We start from the raw sequence: 13,488 nt of genomic DNA on the forward strand, positions 1-13,488 counted from the left end.
AATGAATAGGTTCAAAACAGTCCAGAGGAGAAGGACTTGGGTGTGCTGATTGATGGGAGCTCAGCATGACCCAGCCATGTATACTTGCATCCCAGAAAGCCAACCAAATCCTGCATCAAAAGCAGTGTGGCCAGCAGGTTGAGGGAGGTGATTGTCCCCCTCTGTTCTGCTCTCATGAGACCCCACCTAGAGTACTGCATCCAGCTCCGTGACCCCCAGCATAAGAAGGACATAGACCTGTTGGAGTGAGTCCAGAAGAGGCCATAAAGATGATCAGAAGGCTGGAGCACCTCTCCTATGCACACAGGCTTAGAGTTGGGGTTGTTCAGCCTGGAGCTGGGTCTGGGGAGATCCTATAGCAGCCTTTCAGTACCTAAAGGAATCTACATGAATTGGAGAGGGGTGTTGTACAAGGGCAGGTAGTGATAGGACAAGGGGCAATGGCTTTAAATGGGAGAGTAGGTGTAGATTAGATATTAAGAAGAGATTCTTTGCTGTGTGGGTGGTGAGGCACTGGAACAGGTTGTTCAGAGAAATGGTGTGTGTCCTATCCCTGGAAGTGTTCAAGGCCAGATTGGATCTATTCCTGAGCAACCTGGTCTAGTGGAAGGTGTCCCTGCCCATGGCACGGGGGTTGGAACTAGACGGTCTTTAAGGTCCCTTCCAACCCAAACCATCCTATAATTGCAAGGCTGTGAGACATCTTGCATGACCAATGTGGTGTTTATCCTGGGTGTGTAGGAGAGAATTTTTTACCTTAAGCAATTACAGAAATAGGAAGCAGGATATAATGGAGGAAGATCCCTTTCTTATGATGGACTTTCACCCTTATGAGCAGGACTCCAGTCTGCTGGAGAACTGGGTGCTTGAGGATGCAGAACTAAAATGTTACGTGAACCAGTAGCTAAAATGATGCTTAATTTTTCAAGTGTCAGCTCTATTTAGCAGTGCTATTGTGCTCAAGTATAGGACTGGATTATGTGAGACTTTTTCAGGGGAGTTACAGTGAACAAATAAATCCCTTTTCCTTTTTACCTCAATTTATCCCTCCACAAAATTGTGTCCTTCTGAATACTTTGAGCTCTCCTTATTATAAGCTCTACCATGAGGGTTATAGTAACCAAGGAGAATTTCTTAACTGTCTTTTTGGTGATTTTGCATGGAACAATAATAACTTCAGATTATTTCTGCCATACTGTTTTCCTCTTCCTACATATATGTGTGAACCTGTGATTTTGGCCCACACTGATTTCCTTTTGGTTGTTTTTTTCTAACCAGGAGCAGAAGATTCTTTTCATGGAGGTCTGAAACTTCTTGGCAGGCTGGCACTTCTAACAGAGAAAGATCTTTGGACTGTTAATGGTCTTCCCAATGAAAATAACTCTTCTGACCACTTGCCATTGCTAGCAGAGTTCAGGCTTATTGAACGGTAATATCCAAAGGACCTTTTGTGTGGGTAAAATTAGCTCCTCTCTTCATGGGATGATTATTTTTTTAAAGGTTAATTCAAGCACTGCTGGTCCGGTTTAAACACATTTGCTGCATGCTGATTTGTTAGTGGTGTGTAAAGTAGACTTTTTTAAGAGACTTTTTTTTTTTAAAAGAAAATGTTTAAATTACTTTATGAAGTCTTTGAGGCAAAAAGATAAGATTTTACATTAAGTTTCGTCTTTGATAAAGGAAAACGTCCGTGCCAGACTCAAATTGGCATTATTTTTCATGGAGATGATGTAAATGGTTTTTATTGCAAGTCATAATAAAAAAGGATTATTCTGAGAACTGTGTGCTTCTTCAGGAAAAGGGGAATGTGTTTGTGTGCCTGTAATGTTTTATAATGAGCTCAAAATAATGTTTTACTACAGAGGTGCTATGTGGCCATTTCTAGCTAAACACATCTGCAAAGGAATTTACTTAAGAGTGCAGAGGCTGCAAGATTGAACTGTATTTATCAAGTAATTAAACAACTACCCCAGACTGCCTGAATGGGAAACTTAAAGGGGGGGAAGAGAGAGGAGAGACTGAAAAGTCTTGTAATTTGTCAGGCTACATGTTGGTATGTAGGTAGAATCAACTTAAAAGTAAAAGAAGTTTCTTTCAGTGTAGTGCTGGAAAACCAGCACTCCAGTGTAGTCCCTGAAATCAAATTCAGATGCATTTGTCTCCCAGAAACATGTGTGGAATTTTCATCTGGGTTTCCTTTTACTGACTGCAGACAGCAACTGCAATTACTTTGTGTTTTGAGAACAATGCAGGAAGTAGAGTTGAAACTAGTTGAATTAAAGTTCTTCAGTGTTACATTACACAAGACAGCAATTGCTGAGAATTTGGAGTTTTTCTCACAAGTAGTTGTAACTAAAGATCTTTAATTCTTACTAGTCAGGTTAATGCTGAATATGAGTACCTAGTTAATAGTGGATGCTGTTTGTTTTCAAGTCTCTGAGGAATCTCAAAGCCGGAGTCAGGATGCCACAAATCAACAAATTTCTGCACACATCCAGGGTACAGCTAAAAACACTGTTCAGCTGTAGCAGCTCTTGCAGTCTGTGTTAAGAGGTAGGACAAAAAAAACCCTAAGTCATTAAAAAAAAAAAAAAAAAAAAAGACTACCATGATATTTTTATTGAAGTTTCATGCTGTGCATAAACATACAGGTGATGAATAAAAGCCCCAAAAGTCATGCATGTTCTCTACACTATTTGACCACTTGGCAGTCACTTGAACCACACTTAAGACAAATGCCATCATAAGCAAGTTTCAAGAGAATATTCCAGCTGAACTTCAAAACAAGAACCAAAAGCAACTTGTCACACACCTCTACAGCATTAAAAAGTTTCAGTATAAGTTCGAGGTTAAGAGAAAATAACTCATATTGTGCTGGACAATGTTAAAAACTATATACAACCACCATTACTTGAGCTGAAGTAAACCATGGTTTCATAGAAAAAACTTGCAACAGATCAGATAATCTTGTGCTATAGGATACAGCTGGTCAAGAGAAATTTTTCCACATCGTTTTATCCATGAGAAACCTAAGGGATACGTAAAAAAAGAATTGTTTAGGTTACAAGACATGGAGCAGCACAAAGTTTGAAACTGAAACTCTGCAGCTGACACCAAATTACACAAGGATTTATACCAAAGGAGTATTTCCCTCGCTTCAGCTTCACTCCTTAACCACAAAAATCCCTATGCGAACAGGAACAGAAAAATTTACATAAAAAGGGATGGGAAAGGCCTCCCTGTAATTGATATGGTAAACTTGGATAAAAGAAGTGTCATACGTTTGAAAAGTTTCCTTTCTAGACCTTCTAAAGTCTTACTACCTTCTAGTAGAAAGCCTTTCACTGGCTGTAGAAGGTTGCTTGGTGTTTTCTTCCTGTCCTCAGCTGATGAAATTCATTGACTTTTTTGAGCAGTGAGGTCTGTGGTACAAGCAATCATCTCCTTTTGTATTCATTCATTTGCTGGCTGATAGAAGTGTTCCAAGAGCTTAAATCATTCCATTTGAGCACACACTATTGTCACTCTGTTACAACATCCTTCTTGATGGAGATCCCAAAAAAGTAAGTGCCCAGGAGGAGAGGTATGCAAGGCCCACGGCAGTATCATCTATAAGCACAGCACAAGGGGTAGAGGCTGGACTTGTACAATAATCCAGTTTATATTTAGGCACCTAATGAAATATTTCCAGGAATGCAGCACTCGAATGCTTCCAGAGAACTAATGTGAATGGCAGACTGCAGTGAGTCTCACCGTGTCGTTCGGGAACGCTGCTGTCCGTCGCAGGTCCTTAGCCAAGTCTTAGAACAAAAGGATGGAGCAGGGAGGAAGCAGCCAAGCTTGATTTCCAGCTATTTCAGACATACTTCCTTATTCCAATCTGACTAAGCAGTTGTTACTACAACACATGTAGTAAAAAGTCCCTAGGGCAGCACGGCAGGAGGTTAACTTCAGCCTGCCATGTCTGATCTTAATATAAGATGTCAAGGCATCACCATTGGAGACTGCTCAGCCTGTCAAGACAAGGTTCAGATCTACACACAAATGTGGAAAGAAAAGCATACAGACTCAGGTTAGCAATCCTGACAGTTTTTCCATCATTCCACATACATATATGAGGAGCAAATTGGCTAATAGGTGAATACTTGTCTCTACAAAAGAGCAGTCTCTACATTTTGTGCTTCAGCAGTGTACTCCGGAAAGACTAAAAGCTTGTGACAAAAGTATAAAAAAATTATCAAAGTTTAAAAAAACCTTATCAATTTTCATCATTTAAAAAACCCAAACCCTTGTATCTTGCCTAATAAGATGTCAGTGTTTAAGAATACGCTTGCATATTATTATTACTTAACATCTTATAGTAACATGCAGAAAATAATAATACAGGTGGCAGTAAAACATCCAGTGCTGTTTTAATACTACCAGAAATGCTGGGAAACAGTACAAATTAGTTACAAAACAATAATACTGACAGTTTTGCATATCTATTAAGTCTATTGAGGTAATGTTGATACTTTAAAAACTCATGCCACTTCTGCACTGCTTTGCTTTTATTGCTGAATTAAATATTAATACGGATAATTTTTTAACTGCACTGCACCCCAGCACGTCTTAACACTAAGAATATGATTCCTTAGTTATCCCAATGCTACATGTTCAATTAAAACGTGTACAGGGAAATGATATTTGAAGAAACTCACACCACTGGAGTCACCTGCTACATGATGGAAGGGGGAAAAAAAAAACAATTATCTTGGCAAACCTAATTTTAGGTTCTTTTTGCTGATGCCTTTTCTATAAATTGAAATAAATACTGCCACCAAAAAAAAAAAAATCCCCCCCTTCTATTTTCCAGGTAAAACTTTTATTGTAAGAGTATATAAGTTAATAAATTGTCCCATTCCTTTTTCCTTCCAACGGAGTGCAGGTAAAGTGCAGCAGGAAGCACCAGGGAGCCCTCTGTCCGGCGTATGGCTTGCTTAGATGCGGAGCTGGTAGCCCACCTCGTTGAGTGTAGCCAGGTCTCCTTTCTTGTCCAGCACAGCAGGCCTGTGAGCAAAGGAGGGAAGAGGCACTGCTGACCAGCAATCCCACACTGCCATGCAGGCGTGGAGAGCACAGTGGTCACAAAATAGACCTGACCAGATCTAATTTTCTCATCGCAAGCACGATCCTTCTGAACCTACCACGAGAACTAGTGTGACCCTGCTGTGAGGAACAAGTTGCCCCACGCTGAAGTCCCTGATCTGAGCCTGGAAGCACCCCCTGCTTTTGACTTGAGAGGGAGCCTAAATGAATAGCTGAGACTAGACACATTCCACCTGTCATCTACCCCAGAGCAGGACTCAAGCTTTTAGAATAAAGCTGAAACAGCTGAGAGCAAACAGGCAGGGCCTCTCACATGGCCCCAGCATGTTGTGTCTCTGAGCCTGCCCTTTCCTCTTGGCTAGAGCTGTGTGAAGGGCTAGAGCCCACCAAACAGAAGACACCAGGCAGACTCCCTTCAGTCTCCAGACATCCAACAGTCTGATGCAGTACAGCCATTCACTCGAATGACCACACATACATGGATTCTGTTAGGGCACTGAAGTCTATTAACAGCCTGAACCGAATGAAACCTTGAGCAATCAGTCTCTTTCTATTAAGCAAACAATGGAAAAGTTCCTGCAACAGAGCTGTCAAGTCAAAACAATCCTGTGGATTTACCGTCTATGGAAGTGTCTAACCAGAGAGCTTATCCCAGGCTCTTAATTGTTTTCACACAAAGCTGCATGTTTGCTTTTCTAAAGATGGACACAAACACATTTCTCCTAGCATTCTACAGCATGTCTGCTTCACTGCAGAAACACAGCTAAAGCCTGAGCAGTACAACGTGAAGCTGGTAACGGCTCCAGGCTCCTTACAGCCCCTGAGACCAGCTTACTCCTTGCACATTATGCAGCAGATGTGACCCTCGAGCCTGCACAGCCAGGCTGACGCTTATCTCCCGGCTGCAGGCTGCCTGCAAGCTGCTCTGGGCAGCCAGCACGGGCTCAGGAGAGGCAGCACACTGCAGACAGGCTGTTAGGCCATGAGAAGCCCAGCTCTGCCTGTGGCATGCTGCTGGGGGCACACACCAGTCCAAGAGCTGCACCACTGCAGCCCTAAGAGGTGGGAATGTATAACTTACACATACACGTGTGTGGCAGAGCCACCAAAATATTTTTGAACTACTGGATTCAGTAAGTGAATATTTATTTTTAGGAGCAGAATTGCTAACACCAGATCTCTGCTGAGAATCTGCACAGCATTTGAGAGCTGGGGGCATTGCTATGGACAGCTAATGCTCTTCTGCCTAGCCATACATTACATGAAACTTTCACCACATATCCAAGCACCTCTAATAATAACCCCATTATCCTCTTTGTAGTACTGCCCGGCACCTTGCCTCATTTTATAAATACTTCACAGAAGTGAAGGAGTCTTCACCGGTCTTTGTCACTTGCAGGAAGGGATCACACTTAAAGAAATCACTATTAGATAGTGTGGATTTTTCCACTTTATTCCTTCAGAGCAGATGGGATTTGACTAGCCACTAAACAAGCTACAAGCTGCATCCCTCAGAGCTTGCGTAGGAGTCTGAGACCCACAAGAGATGCACTGCATGAAATTTCCGGTGTCCTCCTTTCCTTCAATTTAGGGATCCTCTTCACACCCTCTTTTCCTTTCATCCCTTTAATTAAAGCCAGAATATGGTCTTAATTAAAGTATGGTTCTACCTTCTCTGATGATCCAGGAGAGATGGGGAATCACTGAGCACCCACGGCAACATGCCTGTTTCCAGGCCATGACAATTCTCTATAGCTCATAGCCACAGAATGTCCTTCATAAGGTTTTAGGAAAAAACTAGAACTTGTTGGACCAGAGGCACCACAGATACCACTCTCCTTGGCTGGCAAATGACCTATCAAACCTGCCCTCTGAAACAAGGCACCTCTGCTGTACTGGCCCATCAGATCACTCCTCCTGTCTGAAGTGCCTTGACCATGAGCAGGTGAGTAAGCTGTACGTAGTTGCTGAGTACATGGTATTCATGAGCTGTTTACATTGGATCTGCCTAATTTTTCATATCCCAACATAATCCTGCCCCCTTGCACATCCCAATAAAACAGACTAACAGAATTTTCCTTTCAACAACTACATTAGGCCAGAAGCATGCAAGACCAGTGTTGCCATAGCACTCACTGAACATGCATGTGTTAAGCCTCAATATGAAATGGAAATAGATCTGTGAACTGACACTCAGGAGCAGAGACCGCTTCAGGCTGCTGCATGATGCTCCATTCCAAACTCAGAGCAACTCTTCCAAACCCTTCCAGCTCCAAGCAATCCTGTGGAGGATGAACACTGCATCGCCTGTTTCAGTACAGGCTTGCAATTTACTGCACTCTCCTGCTTTGGGACTTCAGAGGATGAAGAAGTGGATACAATGGAGCTTCAGACTTACCAGATGGATTCACACCACTCTATAGTATCCGTGCTGGTGACCCTTAGGATCATTCCAGCTGTGGGCTAAGAGCACATGGACTGTTGCACAGCTCAGTTTGACTACACACCAGCCTGCTGGACAGGCACCTACTGTGTACTGCATTGCCACCTGTGTCCTGGAATGGGCCCTATCTGCCTTGTAGCTGCATTTCCAGGCTAAAATGCTATCATGGGCTTGCTAGCAGCCACCACTAACATTCACCTAATAAACTAGTAAGGAACCAGGATGGGAAGTTGAAGGTTTGAGGCTGTAAACTCCTCTTCTGTACTTAAGCACCACTTCAGCCTTTGTCCTTCAGAGACAATCCAGTAAAGATTCCAGTTCACATATTCTTCAGTGGGAGATTTCTCCCAGCAGGCCCATATAATTTTACTGTTGACAAACCCCAGGCTGTAATAACAGCTTGTCATCAGCAGGTGAAGCCTTTCAAATGAATGTGTTATTCAGTGCCTGCCAACTCACACTAGAGCAAAACACTTCTCTCCCCCTCCCCTGCAAGCTCGAAAAAGCTGTAATTATAGCATGTGAGCAAAAGATCCACAAAGAAACAAAACACAGTGTTGATAAGAACAGCCATTCTTTAGTTAGAATTTCAGCCTAAAGCCTAGCAAGCCTTAAACCCTTTCCTCTGAGTAACACAAAGGTCTTTCAGTCCAGCAGGTTCTGAGAGCTACATCAATATGCAGAAGAAATTACTCAATTTCCCCTCTTGTATTTCTCACCCCATGTCAACTGCTGTAAACTGGCATGTGTCATTTAGCTCATTCCTGGTGGGGGGATGCCATTCTCTCTTCAGAGCTCAGAGATCTCCCATTGTAGAAACCAGCAGATAGCAATTTTGGAAAAGAAAGGGCTTTATGACCAGAAGGGAACTCTCCACAGCAGCACACTCCTCTGCAGCATCACACCCACTGGGGCAGAAGATACACAGTCAGCCTTTGAGCCACCAGCACCATTGCACAGGAGCATCATTTAAACACCAGGAACTCAGCACTAAGTGCCACATCCAGTCTCTCCTTAAAGACCTCCAAGGACAGTGACTCCACCACCTCCCTGGGCAGCCCATTCCAATGTATAATCACCCCTTCTGTGAAAAAATTCTTCCTAATGTCCAACCTAAACCTCCCCTGGCACAGCTTGAAACTATGTCCTCTCGTCCTATCACTAGATGCCTGAAAGAAGAGACTGATCACCATCTGCCTACAACCTCCTTTCTGCCAAAGCAAAGAAAGATCTCATGTGAGGAGTCTGTTCTTGATGCTCTGCTCCCCACATCATGCTGCAGGTGGGTCCTGGATCTCGTATCATAGTGACCCATATAATTTGCTCCATATCTAGAGCAACACAGTAGAACCACTGACAGGTAACAGGTGCTGAAGCCACAGCAAGGCCACCTGTCACTCAGCTTTCTGCCCTGGAAAAGCAAAGCTGCCAAGGAGGAATCAGCCACTGCAGAGCAGCCACATGCCCAGCAGCTCTCCCAGGAAACCAGCCCAACTGGAGAGTCTCCAAGCCCAGAGAGACTCACTCCTCTCCAGATATACATGATCCACTCCAGCAACTGCAGAAGCACTATCAGAAACCCAAAAATTAAACTGTCCCTCAAAGAGAGTCTCAGAGGTGAAGAAGCCTGAAGCAGCTGAGCCCACTACAACTATAATTATCTATGCACTAAAGAAGGAGCTCTCAGCGATGAAGCCCAAAGTACAGCTTCGTGGACTGAGTGTGAATTCACATGTAAAAATAAAAGCTTGCTGTGAAATCATCTGCTGCTAAAGTATCCTGAAGTTATCTTTAGAAAGGTAGTCTAATGTCTTTGTTATCTGCTTTAAAATAAATAAATAAGTGCTGAGACAGTAGTCTGGGAGCCTATTTAAAAAGCAATGATCATAAATATGTGACTAATCTGGGTTACGTATAGGCTTTCACAGTTGTCAGCTTTCTGGCACGAAGCAGTACAGCTAAAACTCAACTCTTCCACATTTAAGGTAAGGGAATCTGAATTATCAGTGACTGTAAAAGGCCTGTGATCTAGAAGCTTGGGTTTATCCATTTAGAGGTATTGCAGGCAGTTAGTCCATTCTTCCCAACACAGTTAAAGAACAACTATTAGCTACAAGGCACAAGGGAAGTGATCTGAGGTTTTTTTTAGCTGATTAAAATAAAAAAAAATTTGCAAGTGATGTTTCCACCATCCCTGTAAGTTGGACAGTCCAAGGACAGAGTGCCCATCAGGCAGCAGGAAACACAGCAATGCCAGGACATCAGCAGTACCAGCAGCTTCTGGAGCTTCTCTGCTGACTCGCCAGGTACCTGGGGCAGTTTGGCTATGTATCCCAGTGAGGACATGTAAGTCTCCTACAGCAAAACACACCATCCCCTCCATGTGTGAGCCAGCAGTGACGGTGGCAGGAGTACTCACGATTTATCCCTCCGGCACGCCCGTCTCTGGGGGCTGGCCTGCCTGCGGCGCGGGGACAGCGACTTGCCCCGGGATCGCTCTTTCATCGGAGAATGGGCACTTGAGGGTTTCAGAATCTGTGAGAGATGGGGGAGGGAAGGAATTGGCCTTCAGTAAAGGCAATGATTCACTGAAAATCAAAAATAAAAATAAAGGGCCTCTAACAGTAGCGTCGACAGCACACAAAGAGCCTTCAGTCCCTTGGGGCTTATTCAAACCCTGCCCAGGTTGAGAGGAACCCAAAGCTGTTACCATGTGATAGCTGTTCAGGGCCCCCCCTGCAAAAATTAGTTGGTGTCACCAATTCAGTTCCCAGCTGAATACTGTCTCATCCATGGCTTCCTTTAGAGCTGGCCACAGCAAGGGATAAAAAAAATGGCTTTGAACCTCAGCTGAAGGACACTCAGGCAGCCAAATCACACTCTCCACAAACAGAGGAGACCATCTCTCAGACTACCAGCTGAACTCCCTGACACTGAGACTTTTCAGCAGGTCTCCCACTCGCCCACATCCTCCAGGCCCTCCAACCTCAGAAGGCCTTTAGCATGGCACTCACACTCCAAGTTATCTTTAAGATCTGATCCTCCAAAGTCAACCCCCTCACAATAGGAGACCTCCGAATTAAGTGGTTCAAATCCTGAATTAACTCAAGGGAAAGGGCAGATGCAGAGCCTTCAGCCTGCAAGGGGTCAGGGCTATGGTCCTGGCCCTGAGGCACTCACAAGACTGGGCCTAATGTCAGAGCTCAGCACACACAGAGAGCTGGTCCCTATATCAAAAGCAGGAACAAAATTCAGTAAGTCATCAACCCATCTGGACTTCTTTAACTAGAGCCTGCTTCAGCTGTTTGCTCTCTAGATAGTACTAACAGTATATGAATAGAGAGGAAGGGAGAAAAAGTAACCCAAAAAAAGTCCTGGTCACATCAGTAATCAAGCCCCATGGTTAAGACAATAGTATGGTACAAGATGGCCCTCAAAACTCCTTGGCAGGGCAGGAGAGAGAGCAGCAGAACATAAGGGCTAGGCTATGACGCCCCTGGCAACACTCACCCCAAGGGCAGGGCGAGGGGGCAGGTGCCTCAGCCAAAAAGGCACGTGGCTGCTACGTAGGAGCCGTTCTTCAGCAGGGCAGGGGACGGGAACCCAGAATAACTTGGATGCAGTGCCACATACCTCTCCACAAGAGCCAGACCCATACTTAGCAACACACCTGCTATGCTCTCGCTGCCAGCAGCAGGCTGGAAAGGCACCAAATCGCTTTCCACCATGACCTCAAAAACCCATGCCAGCCTCAAAGCATGGTCAGGGACACCCCTCATGCCCAAGGGCAGCCAAACCCTCCAGCCCCCTGGCAGCCTGCCCCGTGTCCCCGTTGTTTCCCTCTGAGCTCTTCAGTCCAACCAGCCATCAGGGAAGCACCAGTCTGTCAGGACTTGCTTTGTTCACCTTTCCCATGTAACCTACTTTGTGATTTAGCTGAGGGTGGTGGACATCAGGTGGCACAGGGCAAGCCCACTGACATGCCCTGCAAGGAAAAGATGGATATGGATGATAGGGATGACTGATACGGATGTCCCATGGCGACCCTTGCAGCTCAGGTACAAAGAACAAAGACCTCTATCTGCAACCAGGCCACTCACCCAACCCATGCTTAGTCTTCACAACCACCTTCTTCTGGAGTCATTGAGAGAAGCAAAGTGGGCAATAGTTCCTTGATGGCCAGGGACAAGTATGGGTTCAAGAGTTTTTCATGCTGAAGGGGAGATCCTTGAACTAAATAGCTATAAGGGCTTGAAAACACGCCAGATCCTGCGGAAACACCACTGAGGCAGATGTAAAGCAGACACCCAGCGTGTTTTTCATGCTGAAGGGGAAATCCTTGAACTAAATAGCTACAAGGGCTTGAAAACACGCCAAATCCCGGGGAAACACCACGGAGGCAGATGTAAAGCAGACACCCAGCCCACAGGTCAAGTCTGTTGACACAGAGCAAGACCCATTTCTGTGGGATGGGACAAGCACAGCCATCTCTGAGCCCACCAGCCAGGTGCACGGACCTACCTTCATCCTCATATCCCTGGCAAACTTCTCCAGCTCCTTTCTGACTTCTGTGCGCATCATTTTGGATACATTGAGTACGAGCTGTTTCCACTCGATGGGCTGAAAGCTGTGCGGCTCGTGCGGGACATACAATCCGATTTTCACTTTTTTGACTGAATGCAAGTACTTTTTATAGGAGTCTTCAAATTCAAAGATGAGGTCGCTCAGAGTTCGGTAAGTCAGAGGTTTGTCCATCAGGTCCGATCTTCTGCTCATGCCCAGCGAGCCGTACCGGCCATTGCAGTAAATCCCAAGCACCACATGATGAAAATAGTTCCCTGAGAAGTGGGTTTTAAAGCTGATGGGGAATCGTTCCACGGAGGGCTGCCCGTTCGTTAGGTATCTGGTGAGCACTGTGTCAAGGCAACAACAGTGCTGAGAGAGGAGCACAATTAACATCTGTAAAACATCCTCAGCAGTTGGGTTATTTTAGCTGCCAGGGCAAAGCAGTTTTGTGCAAACAAATTTATTCTCACTGTGCCCCAGAAACAGTCAATGCTGCCAAACTCCATTTCACTGACTGAAGAGTAAGATGAAATTGTTCAGACAGGAAGGGCCTTACTCTTGATCATGCTTAGTGGGAAGGTTAAAAACTACAACACTGTTCAGGTCAGCACACCCAAAGTGAGAACACCCTCCCCTAGATCTAGAACCTCATTTTCTCCCATCTTCAAATAGTACCTAAAATTCTGAATGTATTACTCTCCAAGGTGACAGCCTGCCTTCCCTTCTGTAAATTGGCCCTCAGCATTGCCACTTCTCATACAAGAGTGTTGTGTCACACTTGTAACACATTGCTGAGATAAAGTAAAGCTCCTAGATGAGTAACTAATCAGGTAAGTGCAGAGACATGGTCAGAAACACTTTTAAAAAGCAAAACGTGACCCCAGAATCACTGGCTAGCCATTTCAAATGCACCACATCCAGAGGCCAGGACCAAGCTCCATAACAATGTGGTATGTGATCTCAGAGGGGAACTATGCACAGATCCAGGCTCATCTCCTTGGGAAGCTGCTGGCCTGTGCCAGGGAGAGGACAGGCTGAGAATCCCTCACGCAAGCAGGTTTGCGTCAGCACCTACGTTGCACACAGCTCCCTGCTGCTAATCCCCAGACAGCTGAAACCCTCCCTGGCTCCATGGCCTGGCACCTGGCCCCTGGGACAGCAGGTGCTCTTCCCCTCTGCAACTGAGGCCCCCACCCGTGCCTGGAGAATGGAGGAAGGATGACCAGAAAAGGCTGCAGAAAGACACTCCAGCCCGGGGTTACTCCAGCCAGAGGCACCTGCTGTAACCCTGGAGCCATCCCCAGAGGCAGGTGCAGGCAAGGCAGTTGGTCAGAGTGGTGCCACTACAAAATACACTGGCCCAAAGGGTAGCACTGCCAGGATAGGGTCAG

General features: G+C 45.2%; 1 protein-coding gene across 1 annotated transcript in view; it reads right to left on the minus strand.

Moving 5' to 3' along the window:
• Positions 1–4,770: 4,770 nt before the first annotated feature.
• VASH2 (vasohibin 2) overlaps positions 4,771–13,488 on the minus strand; it is a 28,609-nt gene continuing 19,891 nt past the window's right edge. The window contains exons 4-6 of the mRNA XM_009072599.1: positions 12,053–12,434; positions 9,951–10,066; positions 4,771–5,049 (exon numbers count right to left, since the gene is read on the minus strand). Of these exons, the coding sequence (XP_009070847.1) occupies positions 4,980–5,049; positions 9,951–10,066; positions 12,053–12,434 (568 nt within the window). The 3' untranslated portion in view covers positions 4,771–4,979. The remainder of the gene's footprint in view (positions 5,050–9,950; positions 10,067–12,052; positions 12,435–13,488) is intronic.

The sequence above is a fragment of the Acanthisitta chloris genome, unplaced genomic scaffold (genome assembly GCF_000695815.1).
Source record: "Acanthisitta chloris isolate BGI_N310 unplaced genomic scaffold, ASM69581v1 scaffold12504, whole genome shotgun sequence".
NCBI lineage: Eukaryota > Metazoa > Chordata > Aves > Passeriformes > Acanthisittidae > Acanthisitta > Acanthisitta chloris.